Source organism: Micropterus dolomieu, linkage group LG03, assembly GCF_021292245.1.
Source record: "Micropterus dolomieu isolate WLL.071019.BEF.003 ecotype Adirondacks linkage group LG03, ASM2129224v1, whole genome shotgun sequence".
Lineage (NCBI taxonomy): Eukaryota > Metazoa > Chordata > Actinopteri > Centrarchiformes > Centrarchidae > Micropterus > Micropterus dolomieu.
In genome coordinates this window covers 7,833,755-7,857,662 of record NC_060152.1, presented here as the reverse complement: position 1 = coordinate 7,857,662, position 23,908 = coordinate 7,833,755, and the positions used below count along the sequence as shown (strand labels likewise).

The following is a 23,908-nucleotide window of genomic DNA, read 5'->3' as shown; positions in this document are numbered from 1 at the left end:
TTAAATCCATTTCTGCACTATAGCTCAGGAACACATTTATTTTTTGAGCATTGGGTCAAAACAAAGTCACTCAGCTAAAATACTGTGTAAGTGTTAAAAATAATAAGAATTGTTATGCAGGCTGCAGTATACTGAAGTAAATAACTAAACTAATGTAGGCTATTTACTTTGTGTGCTGCTTTAAACAAATTTATGTACTGTTGAATATTGACAATTATATGATAGTGAAAGACAGCATAAAACTTTCTGTGAACACAAAATTTTATTTCAATTAATGGATAAACCATATTTCCAAACAAAAGTAGAGAAGATAAAAACAAACTCATAGAAACTTTCCGTGAATTCATTTATCAACAGACAGCGTTCTAAGGTCCCAGATGGCTTTTTCAATACCAATACTTGATGTTGATACCACAGTGCCATGTTGGAAATGTGAGACAGGTTGTCAAAACAAACATGCTCCCACCAAGGGGAAGAAAAAAACAAACTACTACTTAAAATAGTCCTAAGCTAAGTCACAGTCCAACTGGGATAATATTGTAACATAGACTGAGGTTTTCAGAGGTTAGTGATACTTTTCTCTATGGTATCGGTACGATAAGCTCAAATTACATGAGTCAAGGGGGTTTTCCCTACGTGACAATATCATCAGGATGTAGAAAAGAACTCGCATGAGGACTAAAAAATGAAAATGATTATGATGTTAAAGCAGAAATGTATGTTCACACAAGTTTTTCTTGCTATTTTGCATCACTTTCTATAACTGTATGTGCACATTAATCATTTTTACATCATGTGAGTTAATTTCCTCTCCTGACAGGACATAATACCTGTTATAACAGGTAACGAGAGATTATGGCACAGTCATAAGATAAATGCTCAGTGACAAAATCTTTGTTCTAAGGCAAGTACAGCTAGTTTTGTAAAATGTTCCTCCCCAGTCCAAAAGGTCCAATATTGACAATCAAGACTATAAAACAATAATGAGGATGAGCTGTCACTCCTCTGATAACTGTGATGACAACATGTATAGAGTTTTAATGGGTCTTTTCAATAAGTAAAAAGGTAAATCAATCAAATGGCATAAGGGTAGCAAGAATCTACCAGTGCTGTGATGTTACAGGAGTGAATAAGTGTAGGTTCTGACTAGTGTACAATGCAAGTGCCTAAGCTTTTTTATTTGTTTTTTACAAACTCCTTCTCCCCCCTGAGACCCAAAAACAAGTATAGTCAAATTATAGACGAACCAAACATTAACATTTCATCACCAACACTACCACAAAAATATTCAAACACTATGCATTTTTCAGCTTTGGCACAGGCTGATAAGTGTAAATTTTGCTGGGTTTGTATTTTTGCTCTTACACTGATATTGGCATGTCTGTCAGTCTACCCACCCTTTGAACCTGAGCTTTTTCCATTAAACCCCAATTTGCTATAGATGCCTATGAATCACCAATATACTGTACATATGGACACAATCATGAGTTTTCTCTCCATATAAACAGTGCCAATACAAACACACATATTAAAACATATCATCTGCAAAAGTCCAAGACATTTTGGCATTTGTCTTTTCTTTAATGGCTTCTGGCTTTCTTTTCAAAAATTGGTATATACATTGGGCCTTGTGCTCTCAGTCAGAGTCCCTTTAGCAAAGCCCTTGCTCAGTATTTGCCATACTGGGATTCTGATGTACACTGTCTCTGCAAATATAAGCATAGCACCAACAATAAAGCAAATGTATTGTCTTTTGCTGCCCCTGTTTTCATGGGGTTTTAGATTGACATCTGAAGTGAGTCCAACAGACCTGCTGGTTAACGGCGCATAACTTTTTCTACCAACTTGACCATCTCATGCCACATCTCAAATGTAGACTGCACCATCGGCTGAGGGACTGCAATGGACCTTGAGTCTCTGCAATGGCCATTGTAAATGACTGGCTGGCTTGTGGAACTGGGACGGTCTCGGATGATATTGTCAGTCTGGGTTTTGGAGCGGAATGGTGAGGGTGATGCTTCCACTGGGATAGCTGAGAAGTTAAATGCAGAGAATGAAGGGAAGGAAGGATGGATGAATGAGTAGTCAGATGGACGTTCAGCTTCATCTGTCTCTCCACTTCAGGGCCCATTCTCGTTGTAGTGGAGGGAGATGGGCCGCTCGCGCTGTACGGTGGGCATGTAGGGCCAGTTGTAGCTGGAACCCGAGAGCAGCATGTCGCGAAGCAGTGTTTCGATAGGTGTCTTGCCAACCAGCCGAACAAAAAACAGCTGCTCGATGACCGGAGAAGAGACGATGCGCAAGGAGGGCAGGCGGAGGAGGAGACGTCCAAAGCGGTTTGGCTGGCTGGGGTACTGGTTCCTTACATACTCCTCCAGGGCGCATTGGGACTTCTCCTGGATGCTCTCCACGTGGGCAACGTCTGATAGCCCCATAGCATCTGGAGGGAAGGAAAAGAATATTAAGATTCATGGTTTATCAATGGATCAAAAAGAAGATTATAGTGCCTGAAAAGACACTGCAAGAAAGTAAACAGAATCTACAAAATATGAGCAAAATCAGTTGATGGATATGTAGAATGGGGAGGAGACAGATTCATGCTTGGGGCAGACTACACAACATTTGTCTGTCAAGAAGTTCACTTTGTCAGATAAGTTGATCATGCTGCCCAGAAGTTACAGTGTACTGTAATATGTGGACGGGGTTTAGTTACAAGAGTGATTTGAATCATCAATTAGCAAATAGAGTTAGACAATAGAGTTTTTCCCTCAGAAGAGGGAGCAATAGGGTTATATTAATAAATTTTAGACCTCAACCACATTCTTTGAAAATGTAAACACAGCTGAAATCCAACACACATCCTCGTTACTAAGATATTGCTCCACTAGCTACAAAAAATTAACACAAAGGATTAGAATTTTCACAATCTATATGATGATGGTCGTCGGCCAGAAGAGGCCAGAGAGATTTGTGGATCAATGTCAACAACCATGGGTCACTGAGTGCATTAAAGATGTTGTTAAACATGTCAAGAAGGGGCAAGAAAATCTGACATTTTAATATTTCCTTTGAAGCCTTGTGAAATGTTAAGGATGCAGGATGGATTGTCTTTATATTGGACACACTGCACTGGACAAGTAACAAATTGTCAATCTGATTTTTAGTTTTATTCCCAGTGACCTGTTATCGGGTTGATATTGTGTAGTCTGAAAACTGAGGCTTAGATTTAACTTGCGATAAAATGTTCAATATTAGATATTTTGCAGACACAGTGGGTGGCTCAATGTGAAATCTTGACCTGATACTTTACATGTAGTTTATATCTTATCTAGTTGATTGAGAGAGGGGGTAAAAGTATTTTTTCCCTTTCAAATTCCTCAAGTCAGAGAAATCTTTCTTAAACTTGATGAAATCGAGGTTGTCACTGCAGAGATATGTATCTACTACACCCCTGTTGTCTGTGTTCGCAGCACACTACAGCGTTCCCTTTCCCCGCAGCTGGAGGTCATGTTCTGCCTCACACCTCCTCACACCTCCCCTCCTGCTGGCCCCCGCCTTGGCAAGAGTCTCACACAACCGAGAGAGTGTGTAACACTGTGCGCGATACTTTTCGCACCCTCTGTGTGCAGGGGAGAACACTGGGGATTTAGCAAAAGAGGTCAGAGATACATGAACTCAAAACAAAGACATTTTACTGTATTCACACACACTGTACATTCAGTGGTAGTACTCTCTGACTCTGCCCCCTGAATGAACCCTCATTTGGAAGACAGGTTCTCGATGAGGGCAATTTCTTCTCAAGCACATTCTTTTAGTCTATAAGTGATGGCCCGTGTGTTTTAACCTGTCACCTTGCATCATAGGTCCCCTTTGTCATCTCACACTTTGATCTGTCCCCTGTGTAAACCTTGCTCTGCTGGGCCTCAGTTCCGCACAACAAAATTTTTTAATTTACGTCATATTTTAATCGAGTGTGTAAAAACCTCCCCACCCCCCGCCTTCACTATTCTCATCATTCTGAGTGAATAATTGCTCCCACTTCAGCTGTATTTCCCTCCACTTGGGGGGCAGATGGACTGCTTTCATGTCAGACCGCCATTTTGGGTCCTGCGTGACAAGGCAGTCACTGCCTGTTTGGGATTAGCAAAGCTGTCTGTGTGACTGAAACCACTTTGTGTGCCGAAGCGACAGCTCTGTGGGCGCCCTTCCTCGCCAAGCGCAGTGTTCTTTTGTCTGATCCTTGGGCACACACCGGGTCAGTGGGGGTGAGGGATCAGGGTGGCAGCACTGAGATGCCCATTCTCTGATGTGGCTTGATGGGACTGGGCTTCACAGGGGGAGCGGAGGGAGGGGACTCAGAGGGAGGTGAGAGACGATTGGTGTTTGTCGGAGCTTGTTAGCTCACCCTACCAGGTCTGCAGGAGTCAAGTTTATTAACAGATCTAGTACGTGCGTGTGTGCATGTCTGTCTCCATTAAATTCAAATATCTATGTTAATATCTGCATGTTTCACTAAATGTATTGTCTTCTTTTGGAAAGACTTGCACTGTTTTGCAACGTGTATACATGTGGGTACAACTGCCAGCATACAGGGAAGTCACATGGGATGCTCAGGGCTACAGGGGTTATGTAGGTCATGGCCGGGGCTGTGGCGAATCCTCCATCTCACTGGATCCCACCATACATAATTAAACTCGCTTGGTGGGGGCAGGGGTCCCTGGGCTTGGGCTGAGCTTGGGGTTGGGTTTAGGGAGTGTAGGGAGGAAGGGTGAATGACTGGTTTCAATAATAGATGGGATCATGAAGGAGAGATGGCTGATGAAAGCTAGGAAGAAAAGGGAGAGGTGGATGCACAGCCACCCAGATACATGGAGGAGAGACGCTGGGTGAATCTGACAAGCCATGCAAGGAAAAAAAAGAGGGAAAATGAAGTAAAAAAAAACAGACAAGAGACATCTCAGTGTTGGCTTCTTCAACATCCGTTTCCCCCTGGGTCACAAAGCATGATCTCTCAGTGAAGTATCCCAGATGTGACAGTATTTTGGCTGGCACTGGAGCCCAGTGACTGTTGGGATAAACCTCAACGGGGTTTGTATATAAGCAGTATCAAAACAATGGCTATCTCATGGGTTTCCTCAAAATGTAAAACCATTATATTTTGATTTACTCTTGTCTGCAGCTCAGTGGGGAGAAGCAACACAGTGAAGGTGTTAGGCTCAAGCTCAAGAGCTCTATATGCAAACAGCAATAAATCAAGAAATCTATGTTAGCATGAAGGCGTTTTCCTTGTCATTAAGTCCCATTGACTGTAATATACTGAGCCAAGAGAGTGGTTTAATTAATGTAAGAAATTACAGACTGCAGGCAATGTTAATTAAATGTCACAAGAAAGACATTTTAGCAGATTGTGGCTGCTAGCTTCCTTTTTGTTAAAATGTCATAAATATATGGATCGGTGGATTCAGATAGAATATGCGCTCCCTCCACTGGCTTCCTGTACATTACAGGATTGATTTTAAAATCTTACTTTTAACTTTTAAATGCCTTAATGGATTGGCTCCATTGTACTTAATGGAGCTTCTTCACGTTCATACTGCAGCTAGAGTGCTGAGAGACCAATCTCCTCCTCCTAGATGTACCCAGAAGCAGACTTAAAACCAGAGACGATCGAGCCTTTAGTGTAGCTGCCCCTAACCTGTGGAACAACCTGCCAGTCCATATCAGAACCGCCCCAACTCTCGAACGTTTTAAATCACTGTTAAAAACACATCTCTTTTCTTTGGCATTTCCTTTCCCACAAAATGTTTTGAACAATGTACTAGATGGACAAAATCCAAATATTGCTAAGTGACAGAGCACTTGAAGATAAATACAAAAGTTAAAGCTTCAGGTGAAAGCTTATGGTTAACTTCAGAAAAAAGGTGATTTAAGGCACGAGCAGCTACTCACGGGGTCAATAGCGGCCTTTTATAGTATGAGGGAGCGATTGAATTACAGTCAAATTCATGGAGGGCAGAGACCATGACTGACTAGTGGGAGGACTGTAGCGGCAGCATTTACATATGGAGCCAATGAGACAATATCTGCTGCAGCTTTAGAGGTCACGTCTCGGTGAAGCTCAGTGGAGGTGAAAAGGTTGTGGGTTAAGCACAGTTGAAGTTGGCTTCGTGTGTGAGTTCAAACAGGATTCCAAAATAGCAGAGGGAATAAACGTTTCTTGGCGCTAAGATCACATATTATTATGTGGTTTAATCAAGTAATGGTCAAAATATACAACCAGGGACAGGAGTTTGGTTCTGTCTTGGATTGTGTGTCATACAGTAGTCGGCCACTATCATAACAGACAAACATGAATACTTGCAGGACCTCTCTCTTGATTTCTTATTTACTAAAATATAGTGCTGCTCATCAGAGAGCTTAGTGGACATAAATATGTAACATTGCTGGCTTCATCTATGTGTTAAATGGCTTTCTCATTTAGTCAAAGGTGTCCTTCACTTATGGATTTAAAAAATTATTTGGCATTGAAGCCTTAATTAAGGACCACTGTGTGTGTGCGAGAGATGCTTGCCTCTCACAGTGGATCCTCTAAAAACTTTAACTCGTGCATGTTATTAGATAGAGATTTTGCTGGCTATTTTAAAATGTCCAACAGTGCATAAGCATAGAATGACATTGATACGAACATGAATTCCTAGTTTTCTAATCTATTTTTTGGATTTATTATACCAACATTCGACTTATAATAATATAATAATAATTTCATGTTATACTTTATATTACTATGAGCAGCAGTAGTTGCTCTCTGTAGGTTTATTCATTTTTTAAGTTTTAAAGTTTTTTCTTGTTTCTTAGAGCTGGGTCTGGAACTATTGACAATGTGGGACTTCAAGGCATATTATGATTATAGCATTGCTATATTGGGTTGTGATATTAAACTTGACTTATCTAACATGCAATTTGTATTAATGAGTAAACACCTTGCATCAAAATTCTAACCAGTAATAAAAAATACCCTAGATTTAGATTTTTAGGTCATGAATTTGTAATAATTTTTAAAGATCAGATTACTGACTCTGGAGCCATCTACTTCTAGTTAAATCCTGCTTCAACATCTTGTTCAATGTTACATTACAGACCCATGACACCACTGACATTTCATGCATGTCTCCCTGTGATTCTATATGACATGTTCTTCATTTAAACTCACCGGACGTGAAGAGCACAATGGACTTGAGGCAGGAATATTCAGCTGTGTCGACCTGCAGGGCCTTCAGCTTTTCAACCTGCTCCTGGAAGACGCGGATGTGGTCCATGAAGGCCACCACGCGCTCTGCTGACATGGGTGATGCATGCAGGCCTGCTGCTGCCAACAGGGGGGCCACATGAAGCGGCATGGAGCACTGGGCGGCATTGAGGACGAAGAGCTCACTCCACGACATGCGCAACAGTGCCACCTAGAATACAGATAGAATAGAATGGTTATTACAGGCTGGAAATTATTTTCACTCCTGCTTGTGTCAGCAGGATATCTCAAAAACATAAAATTTTTAATAAAATGTTGAATTCAATTATTTTAAGACAATAATTGTTTTTTAATCAGAAATATGATTCTTACAGACACTAAAGGTGTGTTTTACAGGGTCAAATTTAATTTAAAAATGTATTTAATAGGAATGTTGTTTAAAAATGCACATATGAGAATTGGTCATGTTTTTTTTCCTTCTTGTTACAGGCTTTAGAAACAGTTCCCACCAAGCATCAACATGAGTCAAACTGTAATTCAGTAGCTCACATACACATTAATTCTAATAAAAATAAAGTGTAAAGGAAGACGAGATCCATTGGACAACTCATAATCCAAAGACAGAATAATCCAGAATTTGGTCACATCATCAAAGAGCAAATGCAAACTACACACAGGACAGGAGCTTCATTCATATTCACACACTGAAAGAAGGAGGAAGCAAACCAGGCACATCCCATAAAGCTCACAGAGAGTGCCTAACTCTCAAAAAGTGACTATAAAGATGAATCATGTATTGAAGTGTTGATTGCCAGTTTTAAAAGGTCAAATAGATTCCAAGAAGCTGCGTTATGATAGGAAGAAAATAAATATGCTTTAAATATGGAATATGGAAACATAGTGATCATAATATACAGTAGGGGTTGATAAATAAATGATGTAAAAACCTCATGGAAGAGGAGTTCAACTCTAATGTCATCACTACTGAAAAAATAATGAGTTTGCCAATTAGCAGTATTTGTTTTCTTTTAGATAACTGGGCAATCAGCAGTTTAGTATATGGAATAAAAATGCTCCAATGTGCAATTTACGGATCATGTTTTGAGGGAAATCATTATATATGATGAATAGAAGTTGAACCCATTCAGCGAGGATATCGAGATATATTTGGACACTTGGCCTGCAATCAGCATGCAACCTAATATGATCCATTATGTAAAAGTGTTTACAATAACGGTCCATTTCTGTTTACAAGTTTTCTTCTTTTAAGCATTTAAATTATTTTGTCTACACTGGATAATCTAGATAAATGTGTAAGATTAAGATGCAGTTAAGTTACACCAACACTTGTTGCTCTGACACTTGTTGATGCCTGGTGTAAACAGAGTCTTTTGACAACTGGTTGAAAAGAATCTAAAATACACGAAAAGCGGGTTTATAGTGGACTTAAAACCAATTGTATGATACTAAAGCACATACCGAGAGAGAAAAATGGTGTTAAAAATATAATAATGTAATCATATGGTGCAGCTATATCATGACCTATTTGTGATGACTATGCCCAAGGTGCATGTGAATATTTATAGGTCAGGCAATTACTCTGTGCCAAGACTTGGTAGCAGCTGGTATAAATCCACATGTCAGGTCTATCCATATCAAATGTCACGTGTGCCTGTTTCTGCCATCAGTGAAAAATAAGTTTGCTGGTTGGATATATTAATGGATACTCTTGTCAGTCATCAAAGTGGCTGACTCACCTGATCCATGAGCTGCAGATCAGGGAAGAAAGGGATGTTCTTGGCCCACTCAACAGCACTGAAGAGCAGCCTGGCCGCCAGCTCACAGATGTTCTCAATGCCCATCAGGTTGTTTCCCTGCATGCACTGGGCCCCATAGCGAGATGTGGGATAGGGCTCGGCACGCAGCAACAGGGAAATGAAGCCAGATAGGTAGGGCTGGCCGTTGTACGGATCGGTACCGTTGGTCAGGTACTGTCCTGGGCTGCTCTGGGAGTTCGATGTACGTCCTCGCTGTACAGCTGATGGAAAACAAGACAGAGGAAGATTTAGCCACATAAGTCTGAACTTTTTAAAGCCATGAATATGTGACATTTTTCCAGTTTTTCTGTTCATCTCAGTCTTTTAATACCATGAGATTGTTATTACGCTTTTATGATTTAGGAAGCCTGCTATAACAGTATGCAATATGCCTTAACCTGGTCTAAACAGCCTCTGCACTCCCTGCATGTAAAGTGAAGTTAAACCTAAAAGCCAGCAGGAGAAACAGAAGGGAGAGGAGACGAAGACAGAAAAGAAAGAGTGAAATTGGGCATGTCATGTGTCGGGTGGGGGGTTTGCGGAATGGGGTCAAAGGGGGCAAAAAGTGTGGAGACGGGAACATTTCTCTGACTTCTAAATATGTCAGCGCTCGTCTTTTCAGTGGAGTTGTGGAAAGTGGCCAGGCCAAGGCCATTCTACACTGCTGTTGTGCATCAATGAGTAATGACAAGCAGCAGCTGGTAAAGATATAACACTTCTTTACACCTACATATGTTATGCACCCGCATACGCATATGCACATGCACACACCACACATGAATACATACAGTAACCCCCCCCCCCCCACCACCACCACCACCACCTCTACTGGCAAATGGCTCAGCCTGAGGGGAAAAGGGCACGCAGAGGCCAAGCTCTCGAGTACACGCACACACACACACACAAATGCCCAACCCCCCTGTGGAGCGATGATGATGCGGCGAGTGCTCAAAGGCCCATTTGGAAAACACCTGTTCAGTCATCCCCACTGTCTGACTAATAACTCCATCTACTGTTACACAGAGAGAAAGAGAGAGGAGAGAGAGGCAATGAAAATGCAAAGGGGGGGCCATGCGTCTGGGGAAAAATGAGGTAAAAGGGTGAAATGGCGAGATAAGGTGGAGAGGGAGAGAGTGAGAGGTGATAAGTTGAGTGAAATTGAGGGCAGGGAGAGGGAAGAGGGGAAGGAGAAAAAAGGTGCAGAGTTCAATATGTTTGAATATCGCCTGAGATGAGGCTTCAGATAGAGTGCGCTGGTTTACATAAAGACACACATGGAGGCAGAAAGTGGAGAGAGGGGTGAAAGAAAAGGGAAAAGGCGGGGTTTGGAAAATGCTTTTCAACTGTGCATCACACCTGTCACCTCACACACAGCAGCTGTGTCAATTGAACATAGTGACACGCCTGGAAAAATGAGAGGTCAAATCACTCAAGAGCATTATAAAAATGCATTTAATTCTAGCCTGTCCTCTGAGCAGAAAAAAATACCTCTTCACAAAAGGTGTTGACCTCAGACTACTAGTTTTCCCTGTGAACCTGTGTCAACCCATGTTCTCTCCCAGAGAGAGAGAATGTGGTCTCCTTTGGCAAACAACGAAGTCTCGCTGGGCTGAGCTATGAGGTGTAGCCTGTCACAAAGACATTGCACAATGGGATATTCCTTGTCACTCGCACTACAGCAACTCTTGTCTTGCTTTGCAAAGGACGGCTGTCAGATTAGCCACACATGTCTGTCTCTGCAGGATTTCACGAAGCAAAGAAAATAAACCACCGCTTTGAACAGCAGGGGTGGAAGTAGTCCCTGAGCGAGGTGCCGCAATTTCCACAAAAATTACCATGTCAAACATGTTTTCAGTCACTTTAAGGTGCTTTGAGTGTGAAGTGAAAGACTGCTAAATCATACAGTAATGAATGTTTCCAAAATAAACGACAAATTATGTTGTTTGTAAGTGCCCTTTAAAATGGCACATTGAAGCATTTTATGATCTGACATCCCTCTCAGCAGGACAACATCGTTTGTCTGTGCCTTCCAAAACCCTTAGTTAACTGTTAAAAGTAAACAAATCAGTTATGATCTGACCATGCTGTCTGTAAGGTTTGGTTAGGTTTAGGCAAAGGCACACCTTGGTTAGGGTTAAAATGAGCACTTTGTTGTTAGGGAACTTTTGTTGGTGTGGTTACAATGATAAACACGTGGTTAAGGTTATGGAACAATGATCATGGTTAAAAGAAAGTTGTTGGTTGACAGTCGGTAGGAAACGGGCAACAAACAGCCACCTTCTGTGTTGACCTGACCTCCTCCCTGTGCAGACTTTTCCCCTCTATGATAATGTCACCCGACTTCCTCCTTCGCTCACGACGGACAATGGATGTCATTTCTTCGGCTGCTGGAAGTCGAAGATTCTTCTCAGACTGTCCTTATCTAAGTCAGAGCACTTCCATAACCTAAAACTGTCATTCTGCCCTGGTTTGTTCATGTGTTTCATCTAAAGACATCTTTTCTAGAAGGGGGAACATTTACAGATTTTTTTGGGGGGGGGGGGGGGCTTCTCGCTAATGTATTGAACGGGTTGTAAAACATATTGTCCCTGATTTAATTTTTTGAATTCATCAAATTTATCAGAATTGAATGACATTCCACAAATTCCACAACCTGTTGGGATGTGGCTGCTTCTCATGTCTCTGATATGTGAATTCACAGCTATTAATCTGCTCTCATATTGATTAGTTGTTAATCCTGCGGATGGTGGCGAATCTACTTGATCCACTTGACTTTTCAAAAGCCTCATTGTGGGGGTCACTCATGGCTGAGAGGCAGAGCACTTGAGTACTTCCAACAGAGACACATCACTCTCTGTTTTTCCTCGCCTGCAGCTGGCTGACTAGACAGAGGAACAGAGAGAGAGGGAGAGAAAAGGGAGCAAGGTGATTATAGAAAGGTCCAATGAATAGAGAGAAAGACAGACAAGTATAGAGACAGAGATGTAGTATCTTGACATAGAGTAGGGCAGCAAGAGAGCGAGAGAGACAGAATTGACATTAGAGAGAAACAGATGCCCGAGGATAAGAGAAAAAAAGGAAAGCAGGGTCAGAGACGGAGAGAATATAGGGGGGATGGGAGTATAAAGTCAGATTTGGGTGTCTGCCATGAACCGTTTCCTGCTTTTTAATTGGTGCACCGTGGCTTAGCTTAATTTAATTGACTGAGCTTATCGTCTGACAGTAAGAGGAGGAAAAAAGGCTAGAAAACTTCACGATGCACAGTTATTCTTCTCTGCAAATCTGATACCAAATATAGAGCAGAAAACACACTAAAAAACACCTACAAATCACTAAAACCCGAAACAAACAGTATCCTGTGTAGGTAGGACATAAAATGAGGGCACAAGAGGGAGAGGAGGAAAGTGCATGCAAACATAGGTACCATGGGACATTTCAGCTGCGACTTTCAAAATGCCACTTCAGCAAATGGCAGCTGGCAGAGTGCACAGTTCGCTGCCTGGCTGCCCTGGATTAGCCTCTGGGTCAGACTGTTAGTGGAATTACAGCAGCTAAATACAATTAAGGCCTATCAACATTTGGACTAAAAGGTCACGGTGCCGGGGCGACACAGACACATTATAGATTTGGCTCACTCTGACAGTTGCGTTTAATAAGTAGCTTTTCCATTTTCAAAGCTTCCATTGGCGAGTAAAAAATAAATACGTTACCCTGCGTGAACCTGTGACTGTGTCTCCATGGCACAGCTCAACTGAGTGTGCGTGTGTGTTTGTGTGTGCATGTATGAAGGAGGTTTATAACATTACAAAATGATGCAATGCTGCAATCAGCACAATATCAAAACAAATGGTTGTAAAGCTAAAAAAAAAAAAAACTTTTGTCTGCTGAAAATGGATTTGGAATGTAAAAGAGATCATGTTTCAGTGTGTTTGCCTATATGTGTGTCTCACTACAAACATATGTGAATGCACATGGGTGTGACCGAGCTAAGAGGGGCAGTGTGTGATGTTACACCAAGGTAATATCCCCATGGCTATGGCAGTTTTATTTTGGCCCTGAACTTTGACCTGCGGGTCAGTGCTCTGCAACAGGGCAAAGCTCCCAAAGAGAGCTGGAGAGGAGCAAAGAGGAGCTAATGTATAAACCAAGAGAGAGTTAGAGATTGAGATAGACAAAAAACAGTTATGGAAATATTTATCATTTGAATGCCAACTGTGGTGTAAAGCTCAAGTTGCTGGTATGTATTTATACTGAAATTCTAAATGTTGTATATAATTTGTCAATGAAATAGCGGGCAGTCCTGTGATGATCTTTGTTTTGGTTGGCTAACACTGCTCTAGGGGTCACCTGATTATTAAGATGCATTCTGTTTTTTTATTGTTAAATCCTACTCTACACCATAACATTTAAGTTTATGTTTTTTCCCCCTGAGTGTTAAGTAGTACATTGTAACTCATGGTGTCCTACTTACTTCTATGAAAAAGATATGAGATGTTCACATACTGTGGACTGTGGTTTAAAGGTTTCAAAGAGTCTTGTTGAGTCCATGGTCCACAGTATTTGTCCCATTGTATGCTATTGTGCAAGAAGAGGCTTTCATGCTAGACCAACTTCTTCTTCTGTTTATTTTACACAGACGTGCTGACAGAAAAAAACAACATTCAAATTCTCACCTTAAACAACAACTCGTTGTGCTCAGCATTTCAAAACACAAGTAAAAATAAAATTAATAGTAGTAAAATAAAAGTGAATGCTGGTCTGTGGACAAAACACTGAACTGTCACATTAAATACATGTTTAATGGTACAAATAGTGCAGTAAAGGCTGATTTGAACACTCAAGCGAGATCTTAGGGCTGCTGGAAATTGTTAATTGTTGCACCCCACTGACACACTGTTAAAAACAAGAATATATAGAAATAGAAAAAATGCAAAGATTTTTGTTACTATACAAGTGTTGCTCATAAGAACACTACTGGTCTCTTCCTTCACATTTACTGAGAAATGGTTTTGAATAAGCCATCAGCACACTGGTAGAGGACTGACTCTGTCCCCAGTTGTGTGTCGAACATGAAAGAGCAGAGGTATGCAGCCAACGTGAGAGACACAACAGAACGAGAGTGCAGAAAAACCGGAGGCAGTGCAGGAGCGGGAGGGAAAACAGTGACACAGACAGAGAGAGACAGAGACATGGAGGGCAGAAGAGCTTTGCGTGAGGAAGTTTGGTGGCTTTGCTGTGTGGATGCAGTTGCCTCAGTCTCTCAGACGTGGATGAGGCAGCTCCTGCATTAATTAGTAAACAAAATTCACCCCTTACTCAGTGACTGATTCATGCTATCCTTATTTACACTTACACCCGCCTGCTCCTCTTTATTTACCACACAGTGGGCCACAGGAGGACTAAGTCTTTTTTGTAAGTTTATGTTTTGGTGAAGATATGTATCAAGCTGTGCATACATGTGTTCTTTTAAATAGCTCTTAGCTGCCTTGCTTTATTTGTCACCTTGTGTTATCTAGCCTAGCATCGCCAGACAAATTCGCAAATGTATACCAGAGCAAATAGGACATGAGCAGATTTGTCTGGTTCCCAAGCTAGTTATTGTCATCATACAATAAAAATTCATTCTATTGATGACTTGACTTATTTGGGTGAAATTATTCTTTAATATTAACTGTGGTCAGAGAGGAACCTTCATCATAGTAGAAGTGGAAGACATCGATGGTCAATATCCCATATTTATTAAAATGAAAATCTAAAACTGTTGGGGACAAATAGGAAAAGTTTAATTATGGCTTTTTTTTGTTGCATTGTGGCTTCTTCTGCCTCTTTTTCACTGTCATTATTACCACTGCACTTCCACTCAGAGAGCACAGATAAGATCATTAACTACATGCCTAAGATATAAATGGGCACAGATTAGTAGAGAGCATACGTGTGGCAGACTGAAGGAGAAGACCTGTTGGGGGTTAAATGTTCCTGACAGTGACTGACAAATTCCCTACCTCTTTCTTGAATGTGTGTTATTACAAGTGACCCGAGTGACATACAAAAACAGGTTGAGCGACTTAAGTCACACGCAGGCCAGAGTCCAGAGTCAGTCAGCATGTTATAGTGATTGACCAAATACACCTGAGATGGTCACATTACATTTACTTTTTGATACTGTGGGATGTGCAGATAAAAAACATATTTATATAATTTTATATGGAAGTGGCCATTATGTGTTATATTGCAACATGAAGCCTCACCTTGATATGCCCAAAAGCATTTAAAAAATCGGCACCATTCATCTGTTCAACCACATGCCTTTATGTGCATTAAAGTTAGCCTTGAGATAACATCATGGGCTCCAGTGAATCACTTTAAATGAATGCTGGGCAGTACTGAGCGATATGTCAATGGTAGCCATTTTTCTCTGAGAGACCTTTGATAATGATTCAGCCTATGAGTGTGGTAGCTGGGGTTAAGTATTTGAATTTGTCAATAGCTAAATTACTGGGATAAGTAAAGGTTTTCAGAGCTAAAGGAGGCGAAACTGCTGTGTTTTGGTGTTAAACTGCCCGCTGTTACAAGCCCACTGTGGAGTATGGATTAGTCAATACATGCTGTCAGTCAGACTTTAGTGCACCACTGGGGTATTTACTCACTGGAGAGGCCCCGTCCAGTTCACACATTTGGACTTTGACTTGAGCCTGTCTGTTATTAATGTTTTAGTTTTGGTTGACCTATATTTTCCGCTGCTCTTGGTATTTTGTCAGAGTGCAATATGGGTCAGAGGAGACAGCAGCTTTCCCACTATGCATGTTTTAGGTATTACATGTTCCTGTTCTACAAATTAATGTTGAGACTGTCACTACACTCTAAATATTAAATTAAATATTTGTGTCTGCATGCATTTGGTGTGTTCATAGCTGCCCAGGTGTGTGATTCAAGTCACAAACGACAGAGATGATGACATTACCATTGTGTGTGTATGCATTCATCAGCACAATAAACTACCACACGTGTATTTTGGGTCTCAGTGAAGTCAGCTCATCCCTGTGGGCTGTTTCAAAATTAAAACATTCACTCCACTTCAAAGAACTGTCAGACTGATTCTCTTTGCCTCTCTGCTTCCTATTCAGCCTGGAAACTGCACTGGCAGAGAAACAAGTGGAGGTTGTGTGTAGCTGTGTGGTGAGACAATGACACTAACGCTGCCACGGTTTTAGGGGTTTGAGTCCCACTGAGGCCAGAACAGATATGTTTGCTGTCATGGTGCTGAAAGGTGCTCTGGAAAAAAAGTCACCAACAAATGATACTATCTTCTACACAACAATCTGCAGAAAGAGGTCAAACATCCCCTTTGGGGAAAAAAAAGAAACTCACTTGAAAGTAAAGAAGTTCTAAATCTAACGAAGTCCGCTCATTAAACTTTTAGCATGTCTTCTCAGCAGGCAGCTAAATATCAATTTAGTTTAGTTAAAACAGAAAAGTCACGCAGCACTGCTAGTGATATTAAACCATGCTGTCAATTTTTATAACTGATTCTCTGATTTTCTGTGTGATGAAATGGTGGCGTTTCAGAAGACACACACTGAGTTAATCACCAACAGGGCTCTGCTTTCCAAAAACATAACGTTTTGTAGCCTGACAGGTTTATACTTAATATGTGAACAAAACAAGTCAACACTTATAAAATAATTCTATTAACCAGTTGTTCCATCCGCAGTACTTTCCCTCAGACTTAGTTCTTACTTTGTTGCGGTGTAAAGTACATTATGACCTATATGCTATAACGGAGTAGATTTCAAAGTAAGTTAACAGGCTTCTGAATGATTAATCACAAACTTTTTTAGCTCAACAAACTACATTTTCATCCAGATCTTCTTTTCAGTAACTTTTGTTGAGAATGGAAACAGAAATATTGAATTCCAATTTCACCTGGATCATAACTGAGAGTAAACACTGTGTCCCCTTGACAACCTCAGGTGAACCTGTTGAATAATGTAGAGGAAACATGACTTATGTATGACGTCTGGGGAGGAAGATAGCCGCTGTATACTTTAACAGTCCCACCACTTTTCAGATGACACCTTCAATCTTTGAATTCCAGGATGCAGCTGTGTTTAATTTACTGTAGACGTTACAATAAAATAATGATGCTAGGATAAACATTTATAAATATTTATGTTTATACAAATATTCAAATAGGTATATGTTGTGATTTATAGCTCGTAAAATCAAAGGGAGCCAAGATAACTGAACAACTGTGATTTACTTAATTTAAAGTGCAAATGGATATTATTCATAAATTATTAATCATTAATTATGTTCACTGCCTTTCTCAGGGCTTTTATTTAACACTATTTAACTATTTGTAACAATAAATTCTTAAATATATATTTTTTAATTCTCTACTTTTCCAAACTGTCATATAAGATGGTGTGAAAATAGCTGGACAATTGAACATGTCTTAACAAAAATTGTCCTAAGTAGAAAAATAATGCCTGATAAACAGAAGTCAGCCGACATAGAGGATTTAAGGACACTGTTTAATCCTGCTGACCTCAAATGCAATGAGCTCAGCCAATGTAAATTGACCTGCTCCACATTTAAGCTTTTTGTACACAACTATAGGCAGCACTACAACAAATCCTCTATTAAAATGTCAACAGGCAATGAGTTTAAAATTCTTATTTTCTTTTGCAACATTTAGAGATATATACACTTGTTTCAAATGTTCTTTTTGTCTTTCAGTCAGCTGACGTTGTCTTGCCTTATTCCAACGTGCCATGCAACTTAATAACTGTCTGGAATCTGAAATTAAATTGAAAGAAACATTGAAACAATTTCTGCCAAATGGACAGATTTTCCACTTTTTTAATAAAACCAAGAGACTGGATGACTTTTTAAGAGGAATCTTTTTGTAGTGAAGTCTACAGCCTACTAGCACAGCATAATAATGTTATCTCATCTGAACAACAACGCTAATTCTTTTCTCGCGATTCTTAAGGCGTAGACACATGAACAATATGCAGCCTTCAAGGCTGTGGTCGGCACTGCAAAAAATATAGCCTAATTTTCAACAAAACATTTAACATAGCGATAGAACTTAATGCTAGGGACGTTTTCCCTACAAAACAAGTTGGGATTCACCAAAGTGAAATAAATAGTCTTTTTTGCACACGAAATGACTTTTCAGATAGGAGTGTTAATTTTGGCTACCTATTTCTAAATAAGACAACTGACTTTTTGTTTAGAAACCGCGGGGGGAAATCTCTGCTGCTAGGCTATATCTTTTAGCCTGTTTGAATGGTAAAATTATATGTTTCATAACCAGACTCAATCAGATTTTTGCAGTAAACACGCTGTGGCGCGTCAGGCGATTTTCTCGGGTTCATTCAGCTGGAAAGGAGCACGACCGACGCAGTGTGGCTTGCGGGTATTTTACATGAGGTAAGACTGTGTACAGTGCACACACACACACACACACACACACACACACACACACACACACACACACACACACACACACAGGCATAGCAGAGCACTAGCTAGAACCCTTGAGGGATCATCTCATCTCAGGCTCTAAGGAGGACGGGTATTTCCACCGTCTGTGTATTTACATTTTGGCTCAGGCAGAGAACAAAGGGCAGCAGGGTCGTTGTGGCAACACTGTCTGTCCTTCAACATCACCTACCGAAGTGTCCATGAGCACTGGCATGCTGTCCTCTGAGACGGAAATTAAAAGGGCGAAGTGTGACGTCTTCATTAAAGACCCAGACTGTTGAGGGTAACTGAGGTCATAAGTGGGTGAAACGCACTCTTTTTGCAATCACAAGACAATTAAAGCCTTATTGCACATGATGGCTCACTTGTGTTGGTGTGTGATAGTTAGCGGTGTAGCCTACACGTTGCTGTTTGCATTTTCATTCATTCCCCACAAATATTAAACAGAAAATTTAATGTAGCTATCTACAGGTTGTCACTGCCTTCTGATCATAAAAACTGCAGCCTCTAAATCAGGTTCTCTAAATGATATAGACCTACTGATGGCTGACTTTCAGTAATCTCCTCTCCAAGTAATCTCCTCTCCAAGGTGCATAAACAAACACAATAAATGAGTAACGCTGCCAACACAGATGTTTATAGAAAGAACTTTTGGTTCGATTTGTTTCACATTTTTAAATATGCACCATCGCATCTCTCGTGAATGGGCTGTCCCTGCTGAAGGATAATTAATAATGGAAGCGCTCTTCTTCACCAACGCGTTTGCACCCCTCCTCTTTGGCACTAACTGACCCGTCGTTAATCCAACACAATACAACAAATGTAGCGGCATCCTCTTATAGCGGCTCTGGGTGTCGGTGAGCGGTGAGCAAACAGCATAATTAAAACAGAAGGACAAAGGAGGGGATTTCGCAGAAAAGGAGCGCACCAGGGTGAATGGTTTAGATTTGGTAGCCTAAATAAATGTGAAATAAGCATTGTGGTGCCGCAGGTGGTGACTGATTATTTACCCATAACAACGGTGGCTGTGGTATAAGCTGTATAACATACCTATTCGATCAACAGGCAACACCAAGCATGACGCATGTTTTACGCACCAAATGTCTCACTGGAAATTGTTTAGTTTGACATGTGAAATGACAAAAACTTCAACAGTGGAATGTTTAGTCTTCAATGTGTTGTTTTCTTATACAGCAAGAGAAAATCTGTCAATGTGGTAAAATCACTGTTCCCTGTTTGTGTCCAGAAGTTTCTTAAATGTGTTCTTGCTACAAAGAAGATGATCTGCAAATTTGTACTTTGTTGCAAAAATAGTGCTTCTAGAAAAGCAATAAACTAATTGAAACAGTACTAGAAACAAGAGTGTGAAGAGTTAAGAGAGATTAGTCGCCTGTTTTAAAACTGTAAAATCTTTTACGACTGAGCTCCAGACTTAATGGCCAATTAACATTGATATTTCACAGGGAACAACATTACGCTCAGAAATACGTTTAGTAAACAAAGTCTCTCGTGCTACAACCTCACATTTTACATCCATCACACACCAACAGATCACAGCTCTGCCCTTACCTTCTCTCCTCATGCCGACTTTGAGGCACTTCTTCAGCCGGCAGTACTGACACTGGTTCCGGTGGTGCTGGTCGATGGGGCAGTCTCGGTTCCCCCGGCAGGTGTACGAGAGGTTCCGCCTCACAGAGCGCTTAAAGAAGCTTTTGCATCCCTCGCAGGTGAACTGACCATAATGCTTCCCACTGGACTTGTCCCCGCACACCATGCAGTCCACGTTGGGGATCTTGTCCCCGGAAAGTGCGTCGTTCCCCGGGGTGGAACCGTTGGGTGTTCCCGGTGCCCCGCCAGGCTCCTGGCCGCAAATCTGGAGCTGAGACCCCGGATCTGCAGAAATGTTCTCTGACCACTGGTTTACTACCATTGCCATGCTATCCCCAAACACTTTGTTCTTTGTTAAAATCACAGGAGAGTCAAACTGAGTGATAGAGATCCGTGCTGACGTCTTGGAAGAAAAACAGAGGAAGGGCGAACAGGCGCTTCCGACTTCCTCAGGGGGGCAATCTGATCGTATTTAGCCTACTTCAAACGTGTTTCTATGTTACTGAGTTCTTTCTGTAAACATCTATCAAAGTTTACAGCAACAGCAAGGTATCATCATGATCGATGCATAAGAGCGTAGCCTACAACTCCCGGTGTTCCTCGCTGCGCAGCAATCCATAAACACGTTGTTCTTCAGAGAGCAACCTCTTGGAAAAGTCGGTCCTATAAGTCAGCATGTAGGCTGCAAAAATACAATGTAATCTCACTTCTTGTTTGCCTCTAGAATTTGAAAGAGGGCTAAACACACGAAGTATAACAAACAAAAATATTTCGCTTCTCAGCCGGTCGTCTATCCCACGTTCAATAGCCTACTGCATTTGGATTCATTCAAGATAGCCTATCTTCAGCCTCTTGAATGACACACTTGATTTAATACTGACCACATTTCATGTTATTCGTTGGAGGATTTAATTAGTCCCAACAAGCTCTTGGACTCAGTATAAAGCGCAGTCCCGAGCAGTAGGCGATCCTTGTTCTTGAGAGCGATGAGCTTTTGGAAAGCGACGTCAGTGTGCGCTCTGGTGGGCTATTTATTTACCCAACATACAGCCTAAATATCCTTCCTGATCGTCCGTGTAGGAGAGATTAAACAAAGACAGTTGACGCGCAGGACAATCTGTGCCGCTGGAGTGTATCGCTTCACCCTTCGACTGCCTGTCCCACCTCTGAGAGTCAAAGCTACGATTTGGGGAAAGTGTCACTAGCGGGCTGCCTCGTCCGGCTGCCTCCCTGGCGGCGCTCCATATAAGGTCATAACTGCCAAATAAGGTCATATCCCCACCCCTTAGCGGGAGAGGTGAAAAAAGAAGGGCCGCCTGTGATTGGCCTCCAAAGTCTATTAAAAAGTAAGGAGCTCTCTGATTGGACGGCTGTCGATTAGGATCATTTTGACTGACAGGAGCGGTTGTTGTGATTCAATTACTTTAAAACGGGCTACATCAGTGTCCCATTGGAAATAAAGTGTCCAGACATAATAAACCTGCTAATTTGAAACTAAATATAAACATTACTTATACAACTTCTGCTGCATTGATATTCTGTATAGTGGGAGCAAAAACCACTAGAACCAGTTTTATCTTTTAAATTGGCTTTACAAGGGTAGTGTCTTTATTTTGAGGATTCAAGGAATTTATTTTGAGGATGCAAGGAGTTTAAAGTCGCCCTCCACTCAAACATGTGTTTTTCTTTGGCTGCCTAATTTGTATTTGAGCTTTGCAGTGCTAAAGAGTGATGAAGGCTAGAAGGCAAGAAGGCTGTTTTCACATTTATCGACTGAAGGAAGTTTCTCTCTGCCCACCTTGAATCTCAGTTTAAGAAAGTGGACCTATATGAGCAGGATTTTGTGACATCACAACTAATTTGGAGGTTAATCATGGTCCAATAAGCAACATACACAAGTGTGATGTGGAAACATGAGACCTCCAGAGCACATACACTGAGAATTGACTCTTCAGTGAAGAATACATGTTGTGCCCAGCTGTTAAACTTTTGAAGGTTTTTAATGAGATAATTGATCTTTTTGGTGGAAAAACCAGTACAGACACAATTAATTTTTTCAAAGCATAGTAAATAGAGTATTTTGATGTGTCTTAAAATCTGTCTGCAGGGGATCTGTCATAAATTATATGTGCAAGAGGCTATCTGAATCTGGGGGATTTTTGATGACATTAAAAGTAAAGAATTGTTTTTGTCTGAAAATATAATGTCTTGTTGTTCATTGTTTTGCCCCCTGATCAACGACTAGAGGTCATAGTTTACCAGCCGTTTTATTTACCATGCAGCACTGCCTTGTTATCCATCTTGGGGCAGCTGTCTAGTGGATGTCATCCCAATGATGTTGTCTAATAGTCTAATACTATTTTACTTCACGTACAACTTTAAATACTTTAGCTTAAACTGTACAAAAACACAAAACTAAAGCTAACAAACAATTTTACAGAATAAATGAACATTTAAAATATTCCAAAAAGGTCACAAATCAGGTCCCTCAACGCCCCTCTGAGCTGCACAAAGTTAACAATAACAAAAGGTGCCAAACTTCTCACCGAGCCATGCACACTCCTTAAATCGTTTGCCAGTCGCGAAAGTGTTGATTTTGTCGGTTTGTTATGTTATACAGTCTCTGCAAGCACACAAAAGGCCACTGCGGTAATTAACAGTGACAGTGTTGTTCTCAATGGGTTTGTTTCCACGCCGAGAGCAGCGGGGACCCGATTATTTTTCCAGATAGGGTGCTGCATGGGACCGCGGACTGAACAGTGATAATGTGTTTAGACACGCTCTCACATTTCCCCTCTTAATGAATCTATCAAAAACGGACTCCCGGGTTTTCTCACCATCACTTTAGAATCTATCTATCTATCTATCTATATATCTATCTATCTATTTCGGACAATTTCTTGTTTCATTCATTAGCCTACGTGACATGACGTTTCTGCTCCTGATACCACGTTTAAAGTAGCCTACATAGTTGGCTGTATATAGGCTAAAAAATGTTTTCAGTTTGATAGGCTACATGTTACGTGTGTACGCCTATAACTTATGTTCATGAGACTTTGCCATTATCATTGCAATTACACATTTGATAATAATAATGTTACTACCACTATAATAATAGGTTATTGATTATAATTACAAGCATAGAAATAGGGGGTGGGGTGGGGAGTAAAGTAAAGGAAAAGTGAAACAACAAGAGCGCAACAAAAGGATTTTACAGGTTACTTACATGATCCTATCTACAGACTAAAGGGGGGACTGTAATTCCCAACTCTGCTTCTCCCAAAAGAAAAGAAAGCGCTAAAAAGACAAAACCTCATTTAGGGGTCCCGAGAGCAGCGCCCAGCTCGCCGGGGGCCATAAGGTTGGCCCTACGCTCAGCTTAATTGCTGTCACATGTAACCTTACCTGTCTTCCAATTAGCCCTGTGACTCGCTAATAGGAGATTCCATGAGCTGTAGGCCAGAGACCAAGGGCACCTCAGAGTTTGGGACCTAATAATTAGAGTGTAATTCTATACAGCTGAGGCTTATGATGAATCTGACCAGGATTTCACCGAAAAGGGGTTAATTAAATGAGGATCAACTTCAGGTTTACTAGGCTAATGTATATGATGTCCACCCATTAATCCCTCAGTTAAGACAATACCCACGCTGACATGTAGCCTATGCGGTCACTCTTTTTTTTAAGGACATTAAGTTTTTTTTTTCTTTCACAACTCTCCCCAAAACGTGACGTGTAAGTAAAC

The 23,908-nt window shown here is 41.0% G+C and overlaps 1 protein-coding gene across 1 annotated transcript; it reads right to left on the bottom strand.

The window, feature by feature from the left end:
- Positions 1–300: 300 nt before the first annotated feature.
- nr2f5 (nuclear receptor subfamily 2, group F, member 5) lies at positions 301–23,590 on the bottom strand. The gene is made up of 5 exons (XM_046046125.1): positions 23,569–23,590; positions 20,125–20,845; positions 9,004–9,284; positions 7,211–7,457; positions 301–2,440 (listed from the first exon to the last, which is right to left on the bottom strand). Exons 2-5 carry the CDS (start codon positions 20,489–20,491, stop codon positions 2,121–2,123), a joined length of 1,215 nt encoding a protein of 404 aa, XP_045902081.1. The 5' UTR covers positions 20,492–20,845; positions 23,569–23,590; the 3' UTR covers positions 301–2,120.
- Between the last annotated feature and the right edge of the window lie 318 nt (positions 23,591–23,908).

Bases quoted from the DNA above. Each gene is read 5' to 3' on its own strand.
- nr2f5 (XM_046046125.1), bottom strand. From the start codon at position 20,491: ATGGCAATGGTAGTAAACCAGTGGTCAGAGAACATTTCTGCAGATCCG. The intron at 9,285-20,124 runs GTAAGGGCAGAG...GTTTTCCATCAG, and splicing joins AGTCGGCATGAGGAGAGAAG to CTGTACAGCGAGGACGTACA. The intron at 7,458-9,003 runs GTGAGTCAGCCA...TCTGTATTCTAG, and splicing joins ATCTGCAGCTCATGGATCAG to GTGGCACTGTTGCGCATGTC.